Raw genomic sequence first — 16,219 nt, 5'->3', positions numbered from 1 at the left:
TTCCACATCAAGCAGATGTTCACCTGCACATCTGCTAATGTGGTATACTGCATCCGCTGTGGCCTCCTCTACATCGGGGAAACCAAGCAGAGGCTTGGGGACCGCTTTGCAGAACACCTGCGCTTGGTTCGCACTAAGCAACTGCACGTTCCAGTTGCGAACCATTTCAACTCCCCCTCCCATTCCTCAGACGACATGTCCATCCTGGGCCTCCTGCAGTGCCACAAGGATGCCACCTGAAGGTTGCAGGAACAGCAACTCATATTCTGCTTGGGAACCCTGCAGCCCAATGGTATCAATGTGGACTTCACAAGCTTCAAAATCTCCCCTCCCCCTACCGCATCCCAAAACCAGCCCAGCTCGTCCCCGCCTCCCTAACCTGTCCTTCCTCCCACCTATCCCCACCTCCCACCTCAAGCCCCACTCCCATCTCCTACCTACTAACCTCATCCCACCCCCTTAACCTGTCTGTCCTCCCTGGACTGACCCATCTCCTCCCTAACTCCCCACCTACACTCACCTTTACTGGCTCCATCCCCGCCTCTTTGACCTGTCTGTGTTCCTCTCCACCTATCTTCTCCTCTATTCATCTTCTATCCACCTCCCCCTCTCTCGCTATTTATTTCAGAACCCCTTTTCCCTCCCCCATTTCTGAAGAAGTGTCTAGGCCCGAAATGTCAGCTTTCCTGCTCCTCTGATGCTGCTTGGCCTGCTGTGTTCATCCAGCTCTACACCTTGTTATCTCTAATCATTTGAAACTATTGTTATTGTCAAATTGAAATTTTTAAATTATTGGTGCCAATTATAAATTATATCAGAATCTGGAAAATTAAATTCAGGCATAATTTCCTGTCTATTAACTTATATAGCAAAATGTACGCAGACTTACAAATCAGAGATCACTGAATTCATAAACACACAAGCAAGACACTATGGATGCTAAAATCTGAAATCAAAACATAAATTGTTGAAAATTCTCAGCATTTCTGCTGACATTTCATAGAATCCCTACAGTGTGGAAACAGGCCATTTGGGTCATTGAGTCCACAATGACCCTCCAAACAGCATCCCACCCAGACCCATGGTCTCCCTATAGCCCTGCGTTTCCCATGGCTAATCCATTTAGCCTGCACATCCCAGGACACTATGGACAATTTAGCATTGCCAATCCACCCAATCTGCACACCTTTGGACAGTGGGAGGAAACCCACACAGACATAGGCCGAATGTGCAAACTCCACACAGACAGTTGCCTGCGGGTGGAATCAAACCCAGGTCCCTGGTGCTATGAGGCAGCAGAGCTAACCACTGAACCGCTGTGCTGCCCATTTGCAGACACAGGAAGTTAATTTTTGAGTTGTGACCTTTCAGCAGAACTGGGTAGTTAGAAACGCAAGTGTTTTGAGCAAGTGAGTGGAGTCAGGGGTGTGGTGGAGGGGATGGGAGATAGAATAAAGAACAAAAAGAAAAGTCTGTTATTGTGTGGAGGGCATGAGGGATTAAGTGACAATTTATTTCCCTGATAGAAGGCCAATGGGAATAGTAATAGCCAAGTGAAAAAACAACAAATGTATCTGGAGGAGGTGTGAATAGCTGGATCCTGAATAGATGTGGTCCAAAAGCAAAGGTAAGGAAATAAGAGAGAAAACCAAACCAGATAAATTGAAACAAAATTTGGACAGACACTACAATCTAAATTTATTGGATTGTAATGTTGAGGCCAGAGGCCTGTAAAATTCCTAGGTGAAAGTTGAGGTGCTTTTTGGGCTGTATTCAGCTTCAGTAAAGAGCTACAGGAGGTAGAGTGGAATGGTGGCTCAGTGGTTAGCACTGCGCCTCACAGTGGCAGGAACCCAGGTTCGATTCCACCTTTGGTGACTGTCTGTGTGGAGTTTGTACATTGTCTGCGTGGGTTTCCTCCCATAGTCCAAAGATGTGTAGCCTGGGTGGATTGGTCGTGCTAAATTGTCCATAGTGTTCAGGGATGTGTAGATTAGGGAGATGGGTCTGGATGGGATGTTCTGAGGGTCAGTGTAGACTTGTTGGGCCGAACGGCCTGTTCCCACACTGTAGGGATTCTATGAGGAGGCCACAGATAGAAAGATCAAAGTGGGAGCCAGCTGGAGAATTAAAATGACAGGCAAATAGAAGCTCAGGATCTGGCTTGTGCACTGTATGGAGGTATTCCACAAAACAATCATCTGGTCTGTGTATGGTCTCCCCAATATAAAGCAGCAAGTACAATATGTTAAATTGGAAGAGGTACAACTGAATTATTGTTCCACCAATTGGAAAATTGAAGTCTTGAACTGTGAGGAGGGAGGATATAAAAGGTGTGCACCAGGGTATCACACAGAGAAGAATCCCTTCAGAATGGTGAAAGTTGAGGGGGAGGAAGATGTGATTGCTGAAAGCATCACAGTGGAGGAGGCAGAAATGAAAGAGGATGACCTGCAAATATTGAAGCTGATGATGTTGAGGGTGGGGACAAGGGGAGCCCATTGATTAATATAGGAAGGAGGGATAAAAGCAGAAGTATGGGAAATAGCATGCACAAAGTCAAGAACCTCATCGACCAAACCCAGTCTTATTCAACCTCCCTCCTTCACCTTTCTTTCTGAGTGGACTTATGACAATCAATGTATCAATTAAGGTGCTTTTTGCTGCCCTCATTCTGAAATTGAAATTTCATGGACTTTGCTCTCAAATGTTAATGTTACCTAGATCTTCTGCATGGTCTATCTCTCACTCTTCCTTTTCCATCCTTAACTCCTCTCTCTTTATTCGTGGGAGTAGATCATTGACCAAAATTCATGATAAGCTCTCACAGATACCTCAACAGCACTTCCTCACACTTTGCTTCCTATAGGGACTCCTCAAGTTCATTCCCTCAGTTTCTTTTTCCTCATGACACTGCAATCTTGCATATTACGCTGACTGTTGTTCACAGGGCCTTTTCACCTTTCTGTTCTATTCACATGGACTTTCTCAATTTTCTTTTTCATGGGCTGCCCAGCAGGTGGCATAATAAACTGTTTGAAAGTTATCGCTCTTGAGATTTGGTTTTATTTTTAGTCCCTAACTCTTTAAACTCTACCTTTAAGATCTTAAACCTACTTACAATTAAGTAATTCAGGCCAGCATAGCTGCTTCATTATCTTTTCTGCTCCTGAACATGGCACCTGCTATTTTGACAGGAGTTGAAGCAATGCATGTGGGTTCCAATATTCACATAGTTTCAATCGTCCACAGACGTAACTTGAACATGTTAAAGTGCAGTGACAAAAATGATGTGATTTTTCATTCATGGGTGGTCTAAAAAATGAATTGTGCATTTATTTTATACCTGGGAGGAGAAAATCTAAAATTATCAGAGCTGCTTTGAGAGGTAAGGTACTCTTTTGGATACGGTCTCGGGGGGATGCAAGTGTCCTTTCAGAGAGGTATATTTCACCTTTTTGTTTTCTTAGAAGTAAACATCGCAATGTGTAAGAAGTGCATAAACTTATTGGAGCTGTCAAGTTCATTCAAGTCAAAACGAGTTATAAAAATAAACAGTCTGCATAACTTTCAAAGGGAGTTGTCAATCTTTCATGGCATTTAAAATTCCTGTAATTTAAATTTTTGAAAACAAAACTGTCTGTTGTGTTAAAAACTCAGCAATTACTGTTAGTTGGCATAAGCTTAAAGCCTACCAGTTGACATAAGTCTATCATTACAGGATTAATACTTCATGACTGATTTCACAGCCTTCCATTATCACAGTGGGAAGCCTACTATTATTTCACAGTTTGATTGACAGGTCCAAGTAGTTATACATTTTCTGACATGAGAGAATGGAGTTCAATGCTTCTTTTTTAAGGAATTAAAGGAAGTTAAATGCAGTCAATTTCTTTTTTAATCAATGAGAGTTTATTTAATATTCTATCATCAATAGACACTTAAGAGCTTTGAGGTTGTAGACTTGCTTGCCGAGCCGGTGTGTTTGGTTGCAGACATTTTGTCACCCTGCTAGGTAACATCGTCAGTGCACCTCCGGTGAAGCATTGGCGTTCTGTCCCACTTGTTATTTATATGCCTCGGTTTGCTGGGGTGGTTGGCATCACTTCTGGTTCTATTCTTCAGTGGTTTGTATATTGGGTCCATTTCAATGTGTTTGTTGATGGAGTTCCGGTTGGAATGCCAGGCCTCCAGGAATTCCCTGGCATGTCTCTGTTTGGCTTGTGCTTTTGTCTGATGTCCCAGTCAAATTTGTGTACTTCTCTGTCCGTGTGTATTGAGATCAGTGAGAAGTTGTCATTTCTCTTTGTAAACATCACATAGGCCAAACTGGAAGAAAATTGGCAACAAGGACACACAAACACCAACTAGCCACAAAGAGACACGACCAATTCTCACTGGTCTGAACACACACGGACAAAGAAGGACACGAATTCATCTGGGACAACACATCCATAATAGCATGAAACAAACAGAGACGTGCCAGGGAATTCTTGGAGGTCTGGCATTCCAAACAGAACTCCATCAACAAACACAATGAACTGGACCCAATATACAAACCGCTGAAAAACAGAACCGGAAGTAATACCAACCACCCCAGCAAACCGAGGCATGTAATTAACAAGCGGGACAGAAGACCAATGCTTCACCGGAGGCGCACTGATGGTGTTACCTAGCAGGGTGACGAAACGTCTGCAACCAAACACACCTGCTTGGCGAGCAAGTCTACAACCTTATCCACAACCCAAGCTATAAATCTTCTCAAAAACTTAAGAACTTTATTTAATCTCAGCATGGGTATTGATATCTGCCAATGTTGCATACTGTGGGCATAGGGCAAAGATGATGGGTGAGGAGCATTGGTTACAATGCATGGAAAATGTGGTGGCTCAGGAATTATTGTGAGTCATGGGAGATAGGTTCACGGAGATATGCTGGGATGGATACTAGAGAATTAACTTGATATTGAGGGTATGAAGGACCATGGGCATGGTACAGAGGTAAGCATGGAGGGCTTGAAGGGCCATAGGGGTGAGAGGGTCATGAAGTCATAGAGGGCATAAGGGATATAGGGATGCCGAGGTGTATTGTTGGGACATGGGTATTTTGGGAGTGACCATGAGGAGTGAGGGCAGGAGTGCTGCGTTTTGTGCTATTGTTTTTTCACAAGGTGTTGATGCACTGAGGCAGGGCCCTTGCTCCAGCCAGTCTCTGCGTAAGAGGTTTACAGAGTAGGAAACCTGTCTGAATAACCCTTTCAGCCTGAGAGATAAGATTCAGGCCAATTTATTAACCAATAGTTCCAACAACTCTGGGAATCTCCATTTGGCTATGCAGGTGGTCAGTCACATTTCTCTTTCTACACAAAATGTTCATGTTGCACTTTAACTTAGATGGTCAATTCTGGAGGGAATGGACTAAATTTTACCAGTCTGCAAGAGGCAGGCTGGGAGGCACAGGGGCTGGTAAAGAAACTAGGTACAAGCTTGGATTGGCTTCTCAAAGTGCTGCTGCCACTGGGGCATTTTACCATTGGTGGTAGTGGAAATGTACAGGCTGCCTAACTCAAGGAGGCAGGCAGCCAGTTTACACAGATAAAGGCCCTGTTAGGAGTCAGTGTATTTTGCTGTCACAGCTCTCTGGCATCTGGGGAGGCACCAGCTACTGGCAAGTGGTCTACTAGTGGTCGAAGGTTTCTCCTCCAAAAGTCAGCCTGTGAATTTTTAAAACACTTTTCTTCGGCTACCTGCATATCTGATGTCTCCAGAATTTATCAGCAGCAATTTATCTCCAAGTGACATTGTAGTCTCTAAGCTGCCAGTCTTGTGACTGGGCGGGCGCCATCTTTAATTGGATGACAGGCTGAAAGGCAGCCAATTAGGAGGCTTTGTAAAATTGTCAAATGGATCTGTCTACCGTAAGTCCAGCCTCAGAACCTCCTTCTCACCGTGACCCCAAGGCCCCCATTCATCAGATAAAAATACAGCCCCAATGATCCCCAATTTCCAGTAGCTCCAAACTCCCACAAAAGAAATCAAAACTCTCTTAGACACTTCACATAAGTTGTCTCACTCACAACTGAAAACAGCCAATCTGAAAATAACTGATCACACCTCTCTCACTTTAACAGTGTCGAGCTGGACCCGAAACATCAACTTTCCTGCTCCTCTGATGCTGCCTGGCCTGCCGTGTTCCTCCAGCTCTACACTGTGTTATCTCTGACTCCAGCATCTGCAGTTCTTACCAACTCTCTTTAACTCATTCCTCATTTCTGATTGAAATGGACCAATGGTTTAGGTACCAAGTTAACATCTTTAAATAGTTCCTAATATTGAACTAAAAAAAAATTGAACTCAATAAATCTGTAAGATAAATAATTGAAAATGTCAGTGGTTATGCCTCACTAAATTTCACTAAATTCTTATCGCAATTCTTCAAAATATTACACTCTTCTGGGCTTCTACACCACAACAACAAATTGAGATTGGGAAACCCCAGCTTGGTATGGTAACTGCTTTGCCCAAGACCACAAGAAATTACAGAGAGTTGGAAACACAGCCCAGTCCATCACAAAAACCAGCCTTCATTCCAGTGACTCCGTCTACACTTCCCACTGCCTCGGGAAAGCAGCCACATCATCAAAGACCCCTCCCACCCTGGTTACACTCTCTTCCGCCCTCTTCCATTGGGCAGGAGACACAAAAGTTTGAAAAGACATACCAACAGATTCAAGAAAAGCTTCTTTCCCGTTGTTATCAGGCTTATCAACGGATTTCTCATACATTAGAGTTGATCTTTCTCTGCACCTTTTCTGTAGCTGTAACACTGTATTCTGCATTCTGTTCTATTACCCTGATGTACTTGCACAAGGTAGGATTTGTCTGCATAGCACGCTAAACAATATTTTTCACTATATTTCAGTACATGTGACAATAATAAATGAGATCAAATCAAAATGTAATTTAACACTATGTTTACATGATAACTATGCTTGTACCAATAATTGGATACATCAGAAAACTTTACGCCTTCTGAAAGAATGAATGCTGCACAATTCACATGGGGTCTGATAGAATAGATTTTCATCCAATTTCCTAGCATATTCTTGTCAATGCTGTCTTAATGTTAGTGATTCGGTCCATTGGAAAATCCACCACCATGATTGGTACAAACAGGGCTGAGGAAGGGTCACTGGACCCAAAACGTTAACTCTGTTTTCTCCTTCACAAATGCTGCCAGACCTGCTGAGCTTTTCCAGCAACTTTGTTTTTGTTCCTGATAAAAGCAGACTATGCTCTAAATGATTTCCACAATATAGTAGGTTATATGTGAGTCAGCACTAAGGAACTGACCTGATAGTCCAAATGGTTATTTTTTCCTTTTGCTGTTCTTGAGTTTCAAAAACTTCTGTGGAATTGCTACTAATTTTACTCACCTTATTTTTTAATTGAATGAGATGTTGTTTTTGAGTAGACAGTCTCAGATGTACTTTGAAGAGTCTGAAAAAGTTAAAGCCATAGAGTACTACTTGCAATATCTCTTTAGTAGTTTTAAAGAACATAGACACATTCATTTTTTTTTAAAAAGACCTGGCAAACGTGACCTATTCTGCTGCAGAATACTGCTGTATATTATCGTCTTGCAACCATCAAATAAAGACCAGGGACATGCCACTAAATGCTGTCATGCGAACGCTGCCAGGGGTGCATAACTCCTCTTTGACTGAATGGATTTTGCTGCTGTCTCACATTGTCCAGCCTCCAATCACTGTGCTACTATCTTGCTCTGTTCGTCACAAACCAACACCAAGCTTCCCATTCACAAAGTCTTGAAATACAATCATGGAAGCACTCTAAAGAGCACTGAAATGGCTGTTAATAGTCATGCAGATGGTGTCAAATTCATATTTGCACTGACAGAATTGGAGAACTCAAGCAACATGAAGAACCAGCACCTCAGCATTGACACAATAGCAGAAGTCTCTGGTTTTGAGCTCCTTTGAAGACAATGGACAGCACTCAACTGAACCTGCATTGTGTAAGTTCTCCATTGGAGAAAGATGAGAGATAACTTTAAATGTGTTTGTGTCTACTGTTTTGAGACCATGGAACATATCATAGCAACAGCCCACTAAGGTCTGTTGCAGGGCACACATTATATCTTTTCGCATTATCTTGGGAGGCCATCAAAAGGATACTCAAACTAGACATCTAATTTTTCCCTCACGTGAAAGTAGAGTACTAGTAGTTATCCCTTTCAATTCCTATTATCCATACTTTGTCTTCCACTCCCCAAACAGTGTCCTAACCAGGTCTAGAATTCCTCAAATCCTTTCAGTTAGATTTTATGCATGACCTACTCTTTTTAAATTTGTATTTGAAATATTAGATCTACATTTGTAATTACTCAATCTGAATCCCTGAATTGACAGACCTTTAGCAAGTTATGACTAAAGCATCTGCAACTTCTTTATTTAAACCCCTGAGTTGGAAAATATCATGTTCTAGGCATTTGCCAATTTAGCATTATTTTATTTTCTATTCCTCTTTCTTGTTGACATTAACTTTGAGGAATTCCAGTCCTTGACTAATTTCCAAGAAATGTCAGTTATATTATCCTCTTCTCTGACACAAGGGGTAGATTTTCATGGGACTGGGGAGACTTCATGGAGTTTTGAAAATGGCAACCCAACTTGATTTTGGGACGAATGTTGGCCAGTCATGTTGCAGCTGTACAGACCTTAGTTTGGCTACATTCACAGTGTTGTGTGCAGTTCTGGTTACCTCACCATAGAAAGGACGTGGAGGCTTTGGAGAGGGTGCAAAAGAGATTTACCAGGATGTTGCCTGGATCAGAATCCATTAGCTATAAGGAGAGATTGAACAAACCTAGACTATTTTGACTAGAATATTGGAGATATGCGAGTCAAGTTTTTTACACAGAGGATGGTAGGTGCCTGGAATATACTGCCAGGGATGGTGGTAGAAGCAGATACAATAGCAACATTTAAAAGGCATTTAGACAGACTCATGAACAGGTGGGGAATGGAGGGATGTGGACCATATGTAGGCAGATGGGATTAGTGTAGAATGGCAGCATTGTTGGTGCAGACATGATGGGCCGAAGGGCCTGTTCCTCTGCTGTATCGTTCTACGTTCTATAATGCAAAAGTCTGAGCCTCCGTTGCAATACAAGTAGATTTCCCAAAAGTCTGAGTATTGTTTTGGAAACTTAGGCTGAAGGTATGCTGGGTCAGCTTGTTGTCATGCAGGCTCACACTACTGCTATCATGATTCTGGAAGTGTTCCAAGGGGTCTGCTACATTTCGTAGCTTTTGACTAATCTGCGCTGTACCAGATCACCAGGATTACAGGGCTACTATTTTGGGGAATGTAGTTCCATGAAACGCAAAACTGGTCCCCTTTCTCAGGATACCAGTGTTCATCCTCCCACCCTTGCCATGACTTCAGTACCCCTCCTGTTGCTTGTCAGTTAGACAGACTGCTTTCAAACATTCCAAAATGGTGCAGTCTGTATCAGGCATAGAGTGGCTCAAAGTCATCCTCCAAAGTTATCTCAGAGATAGTAAGAATTGCCGATGCTGGAGTCAGAGATAACAGTGTGGAGCTGGAGAAACACAGCAGGCCAGGCAGCATCAGAGGAACAGGAAAGTCTGAAGGGTCCCGTTCCAAAACATCAGCTTTCCTGCTCCTCTGATGCTGCCTGGCCTGCTGTGTTCCTCCAACTCCACACTGTGTTATCTCCAAAGTTATCTGTAGTTTTCTTCACCGAAATTGACCAACTTTCCATCACTCTTCTTTATCTACTGTGGTAGCACTCTGTTGGGCTAAGGATAGACAACAGCACCCAAAACAATGTACAAGGGTTTGAATGTGATATTGCATGACTTCTTTTATGTATATGGATTAGAATGTTTATTTTACATTGGCTTTTATTTCACCGTTGCTACAGATCAGTGACACAGTTGATAAGCAGTGTGTAGCTGCTGTTGTGTTAGTAGATGGGAATTGGGGTTGTGGTGTTGGCATCTCATTCACTGAATATCTTTCCATATATGTCCAACGCAGAAAAGGACAAGCAAGACGTTCTACCTCTTTCCTTCTCCTTTTTGCTCTGCCAGTCCAACTCATCCTGCTCCCTGCCTGCTGTTTCAAGCCACAGTTTGACTGCTCAGTGTGTTGACAGCGCTAATGTCTGCTAATGTCTCAATTGATAGCCCTGGCAGACATGAACACACAAACATTTGCCCCCGATAGCAGCCAATTATTGAGTGCTATCAAACCCAAATTCTGCATTCATTATCACTACCCTTCATTCCCGTCCTATCCTTTCTAAAACATTATGGTCTGGAATATTTAACTCCCTCTGGTGGTCACTGCTGGTATTGCATGAAACCTGGAAAGATGAGCAGCACAAATACATGGATAATGGGCTCAATGAAGCAGGCATCCGTGGTGCATCCTATGCTGTTGCTGGTAGAATGTCAGTCGCAGAGGGCTGAGGCCTTTAACTGGCTGTTAACTAGACAGTTGATGGCTTCAACTGGCCTAGGGTGGGTAGACTAACCTTGACCTCCTCCACCCTGCGCTTAACTGGAGGCAGACGGGAATGTGACGCTGCCCATCCCATACCTTCTCACCATATTAATTGTTCTGCTACTGTGACCATTCTCTGGGTAAGGGGAGGAGGTGACATTAAATCCACCCTATATGCTCTTCAATCAACAAATTTGGACTGTGATTTAGCACAGAAGTATTCCAGTTGCACAGGGAGAGTTTGTTATTCAATAGTGAACGCAGTCAGAATTGTTGCTCTCAAATGAAAGCAAAATACTGCAGATAATGGAAATCTGAAACAAACACTGAAAATGCTGGAGAAACTCAACAAGTCTGGCAACATTTGTGGAGAAAGAAACAGAGTTAATATTTCAATTCTGATACGACAGTCCTTCAGAACCCATAAATCATCATAGGTCATCATAGAATCCCTACAGTGTGGGAACAGGCCCTTCGGCCCAACAAGTCCACACCGATCCTCAGAGCATCTAACCCAGACCCATTTCCCTTATAGCCCACCTAATCTACACATCCCTGAACATGGGCAATTTAGCATGGCCAATTCACCTAATCTGCACACATTTGAACTGTGAGAGGAAACCAGAGCACCCGGAGGAAACCCACACAGACACATGTTGCACCATGGTTAAGTACAATGGACCAAGTCAACTACTGACTTTCTCCACCATCAGTAATCCACAAGTCTGACACTATCTCCCTTTCTGTATTGAGGACTTGTCAGGATGCTGACAGCTTTGGCTCTGCTGCACAATAGTCAGCAAACGCTGCACTGTTGAAGTGCTATCTTTAACCTTTGACACCAAAGGTCCGATCTGCTTAAAAAGCCCATGAGACTTTTGGAACAAAAGGAGTTCCCTTGATATTCTGGCCAGTATTTATTTCTTAATCAATGTCAGTATAAACCAGCTATTTGGTCATTACCTGATGGTTAATTGTAAAATCTGGTTGTGCCCAAACTATTTCCTACATTGAAACGGGGACGACCCTTCAAAAATAGTTAATTAGCTGCTGCAAAGTGATCTGGAAACTTCTGAGCTTTTGCAAGGTGCTATGTAATTACATAACTTTTTTCTCTTTCCTACTAGGTTACATTTAAGTTCGGGGCAAGGCGCAAGCTTAAAAAATGACACTTGTTGAACTTTTGCCTACCAAACCAATTGGAAATCTTATAAAAACTATCAGTAACTAGGCGTCTTCATTTGCTTTCTCTAAGCCTCTCTGATGTTTCAAGACATACAGTCGACTGGAAACACTTTTCTGCGCTCCTTCTGCTTCACGAAGGGGTTATACATACCAGCTTGTTGTCAAAATGAATCATAATGTTACAGTAGTGGTCCTGCCTCTGTGCTAGAAGCTCATGGCTCAGGTCCTACCCTGTCCTGGAGGTGTGTCATAACATGTCTGAACATGTTCATTAAAAATAATTTATTTTTGGATTATGGCTATAGATTGTGTGTCTTTTGCCAGGAGATGTTATTTGACTGCCTCTAAATCTACAGGAAATGTTACTTCCAGTTCCTTTGGAGTGAACAGCTAGTTATTGAACCCTTTCCCCATTCATGCCCTAACTTGTCTTTCCTCACCCTGATTCCCAAAGAAGTTTCAACCTAAATAATTTCTAAAGATTATATGCAAGAATTTTCAATGGCATCATTTTAGTTGAAATTTTTGTTCCACACTTTTTTATCAAGACAATAATTTACCTAATGTATCTTATTGCTTATAATGAGATATAAGATTTAAATGTAAGACATACCATTGACTTAAAGTGCTTTATGAAGGCTACCCGTACCTAGAATTAACAGAAAGAAATAAACATTTAAGATTAATTGTGTGCGTAAGAAGCAAAAATGCTTAAATTAGCAAAACAAAGCTCAAAATGTTTTACCTTTGTCTCTGTGATACTGGAAGTTAGTAAAATAAATAAACCCTGAAAGAGAAATGGCTAAACATCATTACACTCCATTATCATTTTCAAAGTTCAGATCATTCTCAAACACTACAGAGTTGTAGCATAGATGTACTTTACCTGAACTGAATTTAAAATAGCAAACGCGTAATGGAGAAAATACGAATTATCCTCAGTTAAGAGAAATCCAATGGCCCAAGTCAATCCAAAAGTTGGAGTAAGAATAAGGACAGCTTTAATGATTTTCTTAATTGTTTCTTTGTCCTCCTTGTTTTTTCCTTCTGATACAGATGGCCTCATTAATTTCACAATGACCACTGTCAGGATAAACATATTGATTCCAATAATGCATCCAACTGGTACGATAAATGTATCAAAGGCAGTGACTTTTCCAAGTGGACTGACATTTAGCCAACATATGTCTTCTCTCTTGTATTTGCCTTTGCTGATGAAGTGTGTCGTTGCAGCAATCACTACCGCCAAGGGGCAAACATAGCCAAGAATAAAAGAAAATGACATAAAGGTTGTCTTGCTCATCTGGTGGAAAACAAAGATAAGCCGATAGAGAAGTGTTAAACTTTGAGCCAATGTCCAAAAGAATACAGAAAGGAAAAAATAGTGGGTGAAAATTGTAGCAATTGTACACAAGGTTTCATTGTCTTTAACAGGTTGAATTGAACCAAGCAGAAAGAACAATTGGGCAAATAACAAAGCAATAGCAGTATTGATGAGGGTTGTATGACGAAAACGGGTGACATTGTTTTTAATGACTGTGTTCCACACAACAATTTCAATAGTGATAAAACATATCAAGGACCCAATGGAAATGGACAATCCTGTGTAGGTAATTTCCTCAATAAATGGAATAATTATTTTCTTTTTAGCCATGAGCACAGTAAATGATGTCAAGTGTGTGCAGGTACAGTTTGTTCCTTTCTCAGTAAAAACTGATTTGCAACCTTCATCTGACCAGCCACCTTCCCCTTCAAAGAGATCATAATTCCAAAAAACACACTTTGCAGTTTTCAGATTGCCTGTTTCTGATCTTGGAGAGAAAGACATGTTGATAGTAATCTTGGAGTTCATGTTCTCTGTTCCACTGTTAATTTTCAATGTAGTTGATTGGACCAGGCTATTTATAAAGTAATCTTTAACATCATTTGGTAGATTGTTTTTTGCAGATAAACTTTGATCTAAGTTCGAATATATGATGCTTGATATTGTGAAAGAGTTATTATTTACTCTATCTTTCAAACTGTTGCTTTCTATCTCTACTGTAGTTGTATAATTTTCAGAAAAGATCTCACGATAACCTTTTGAGGGAACAGTGTTAAACATTTGCCCCTTAAGCATAATGTTTGGAAGATTCAATGTGTAGTTTTCCTCAGGAGATTGAAATGCTTCACTGAATTTTTCAACAGATCTCATCAATATGCTTGAATGGAAGTTGTTTTGTTCTTCGTTATTTATGTCGTTTAGTGTTGCATTGCTTGCTATTGAGAGGAAATCCTGTAAGGAAATAAATGTGACACAATAATATTATACAAGGAGTATTCTCTGACAAATTAGAATGACAAGTCATGGAATAAGAACAAAATCTTCAATACTTCACCAAAAATGCCATGTTTAAATGGAAAATCAATCCTAATTACTGCTGGCTGCATATATACCATTTCATGATTGATTATCACTGATATGAATATTCCAGTTTTTGTTAAATTTATTAAGTTATTGAAAAAGTGGAACTACCAATGCTAAAGATTGAAACACTTTGGTTTTTAATCCTCTGTCAGCACAGTACATTTCCACATAAGGCTATATGCAGAGTAAAGTTTCTCCTACTGATTACTAGCAGCAAGTTTCAACCCTTGTCTCATAATGGTCCTCCTATAACTCCATGGGAGCAACCCCAATTACAATTTTACTCATTGTATTTGAATGTATTGTCAATTAGTTCCAAGTTCAGACAATTCAATGACATGCCGTATCAAAGAATAACAGAATGATAGAGCACAGTAAAGGGCAAAAGAAACCAAGGAACTGGGCCTGCTGGAAATCAGAAACAAAATCAGAAATTGCTGGAGAAACTCAGCAGGTCTGGTAGCATCTGTGCAGAGAAAGCAGAGTTAACGTTTCTGGTCCAGTGACCCCTCTTCAGAACTGAAGAACTATGCACACCTTGAAGAGGTATTACACTGAGTTCTGAAGAAGGGTCACTGGACCTGATATATTTACAGAAAAAGGGCATTTGGCCCATTATGCCTTTTGATTCAAAGCAGTCCAATTATTTCCGCTCACTTTTTTTCTTCCTTGTGTCCAGTTAAGGAGTAAGTTGTCTCTCCTATGTTCAACACCTTCCTTCACAACAAAGGTATAAGTTCTTTTCCATGAGATCACATCTTTCTCCAATTTTTAAAAAAATCCAGTCAATTGTTTTAGAAGCAATGATAAGACAATTAAGAGATAACAAGGTGTAGAGCTGGATGAACACAGCAGGCCAGGCAGCATCAGAGGAGTGGGAAAGCTGATGTTTCGGGTCTGGACCCTTCTTCAGAAATGGTTATCTCTGAAGAAGGGTCCAGACCCGAAACGTCAGCTTTCCTGTTCCTCTGATTCTGCTTGGCCTGCTATGTTCATCCAGCTCTACACCTTGTTAACTGAGACTCCAGCATCGACAGTTCCCACTATCTCTGGATAAGATAATTAACATGACTTTATTCAATGAGGGAAAGAACAATGTCATTAACTATGAAAGCCAAGGAAATGAATAAAAAATGTGTTGTCAAACACATGGTTTTCATACAGTCACGGACAAGCATGCATACAAAGTTAAAAGGGAATAGTGCCCCATTTAAAGGAAGATAACATACAGTTTGTTTAGAATCCTTTCATTCTCTTTAAGGTGTAATATTTCAACCTGAGGCTGAAGTTGATTAGCTGGTTTCTTGAATTGAGTTTGTCACAGTGAAAATTGCAGTTATCAAAATTCTCAGATTCTCAATGACTTTTTTTGTATAGCTGTTTCTGTGAGGATTGGGTGATGACATATTTTAGAGAGAGAGAGAGAGAGAGAGCGACAATCGAGACTTCAGCTTCTTTTCAAGTATCTGCTAACACCTCCATTGAAATACTGGTTCCAGTTTATATTTCTGAGAAATTACTTTGGGACAGTGCGATAGCTGAAGCCTAGCTGGACTTCAGACAGGCACTACGACTGGCTTTATCATTGGAAAACGCGGCAAAGTGGAGCATAGGAGTTGCAGGATATTCCAATGGAAGTGGACACCCTTGCCAGGCTGATTGAGCTTGGGGAACACCAATCGAGTTCCATAGCCTCACTCAGGACATATCCTGATCAGAGGGACACTAGGTCAGCCCACAGCAAAACCCCAAAACAAAGCCAAGCCTCGGACAAATGGTTAAAATTTTCTTCAGGATCTGGGCCAGCAAGCCACTGTAGTTGGTAATGGTATGCAGACTCCAGACAGCAAAGGAATCCTACTGGAATTACTAAGAGGTCTCATGGGGCGGTATTCAGGAGAGTGCGCACCCTGGAAAGTCCACCTACATCTGGTTTGGAACAGTGGAATATCTTAGCAACATCCAAATCAGAACCAATCAAAATAAACATCTGATTAAATGGCCACCAGGTTCTGATGAAGGTCGGTACCAGTGTGGTCATTTCAGTGATTGCAGATTCACTTTGAAGTCC

The 16,219-nt window shown here is 41.4% G+C and overlaps 1 protein-coding gene across 1 annotated transcript in view; it reads right to left on the bottom strand.

Moving 5' to 3' along the window:
- adgrf3a (adhesion G protein-coupled receptor F3a) overlaps positions 1-16,219 on the bottom strand; it is an 82,168-nt gene that overhangs the window by 950 nt on the left and 64,999 nt on the right. The window contains exons 15-18 of the mRNA XM_048597118.1: positions 12,628-14,016; positions 12,487-12,528; positions 12,355-12,390; positions 7,436-7,499 (exon numbers count right to left, since the gene is read on the bottom strand). Of these exons, the coding sequence (XP_048453075.1) occupies positions 7,437-7,499; positions 12,355-12,390; positions 12,487-12,528; positions 12,628-14,016 (1,530 nt within the window). The 3' untranslated portion in view covers position 7,436. The remainder of the gene's footprint in view (positions 1-7,435; positions 7,500-12,354; positions 12,391-12,486; positions 12,529-12,627; positions 14,017-16,219) is intronic.

Source organism: Rhincodon typus, chromosome 5 (genome assembly GCF_021869965.1).
Source record: "Rhincodon typus isolate 14 chromosome 5, sRhiTyp1.1, whole genome shotgun sequence".
In the NCBI taxonomy this organism is placed as follows: domain Eukaryota; kingdom Metazoa; phylum Chordata; class Chondrichthyes; order Orectolobiformes; family Rhincodontidae; genus Rhincodon; species Rhincodon typus.
The sequence above is the reverse complement of the archived record's forward strand: the minus strand, read 5'-3'. Positions and strand labels throughout refer to the sequence as shown.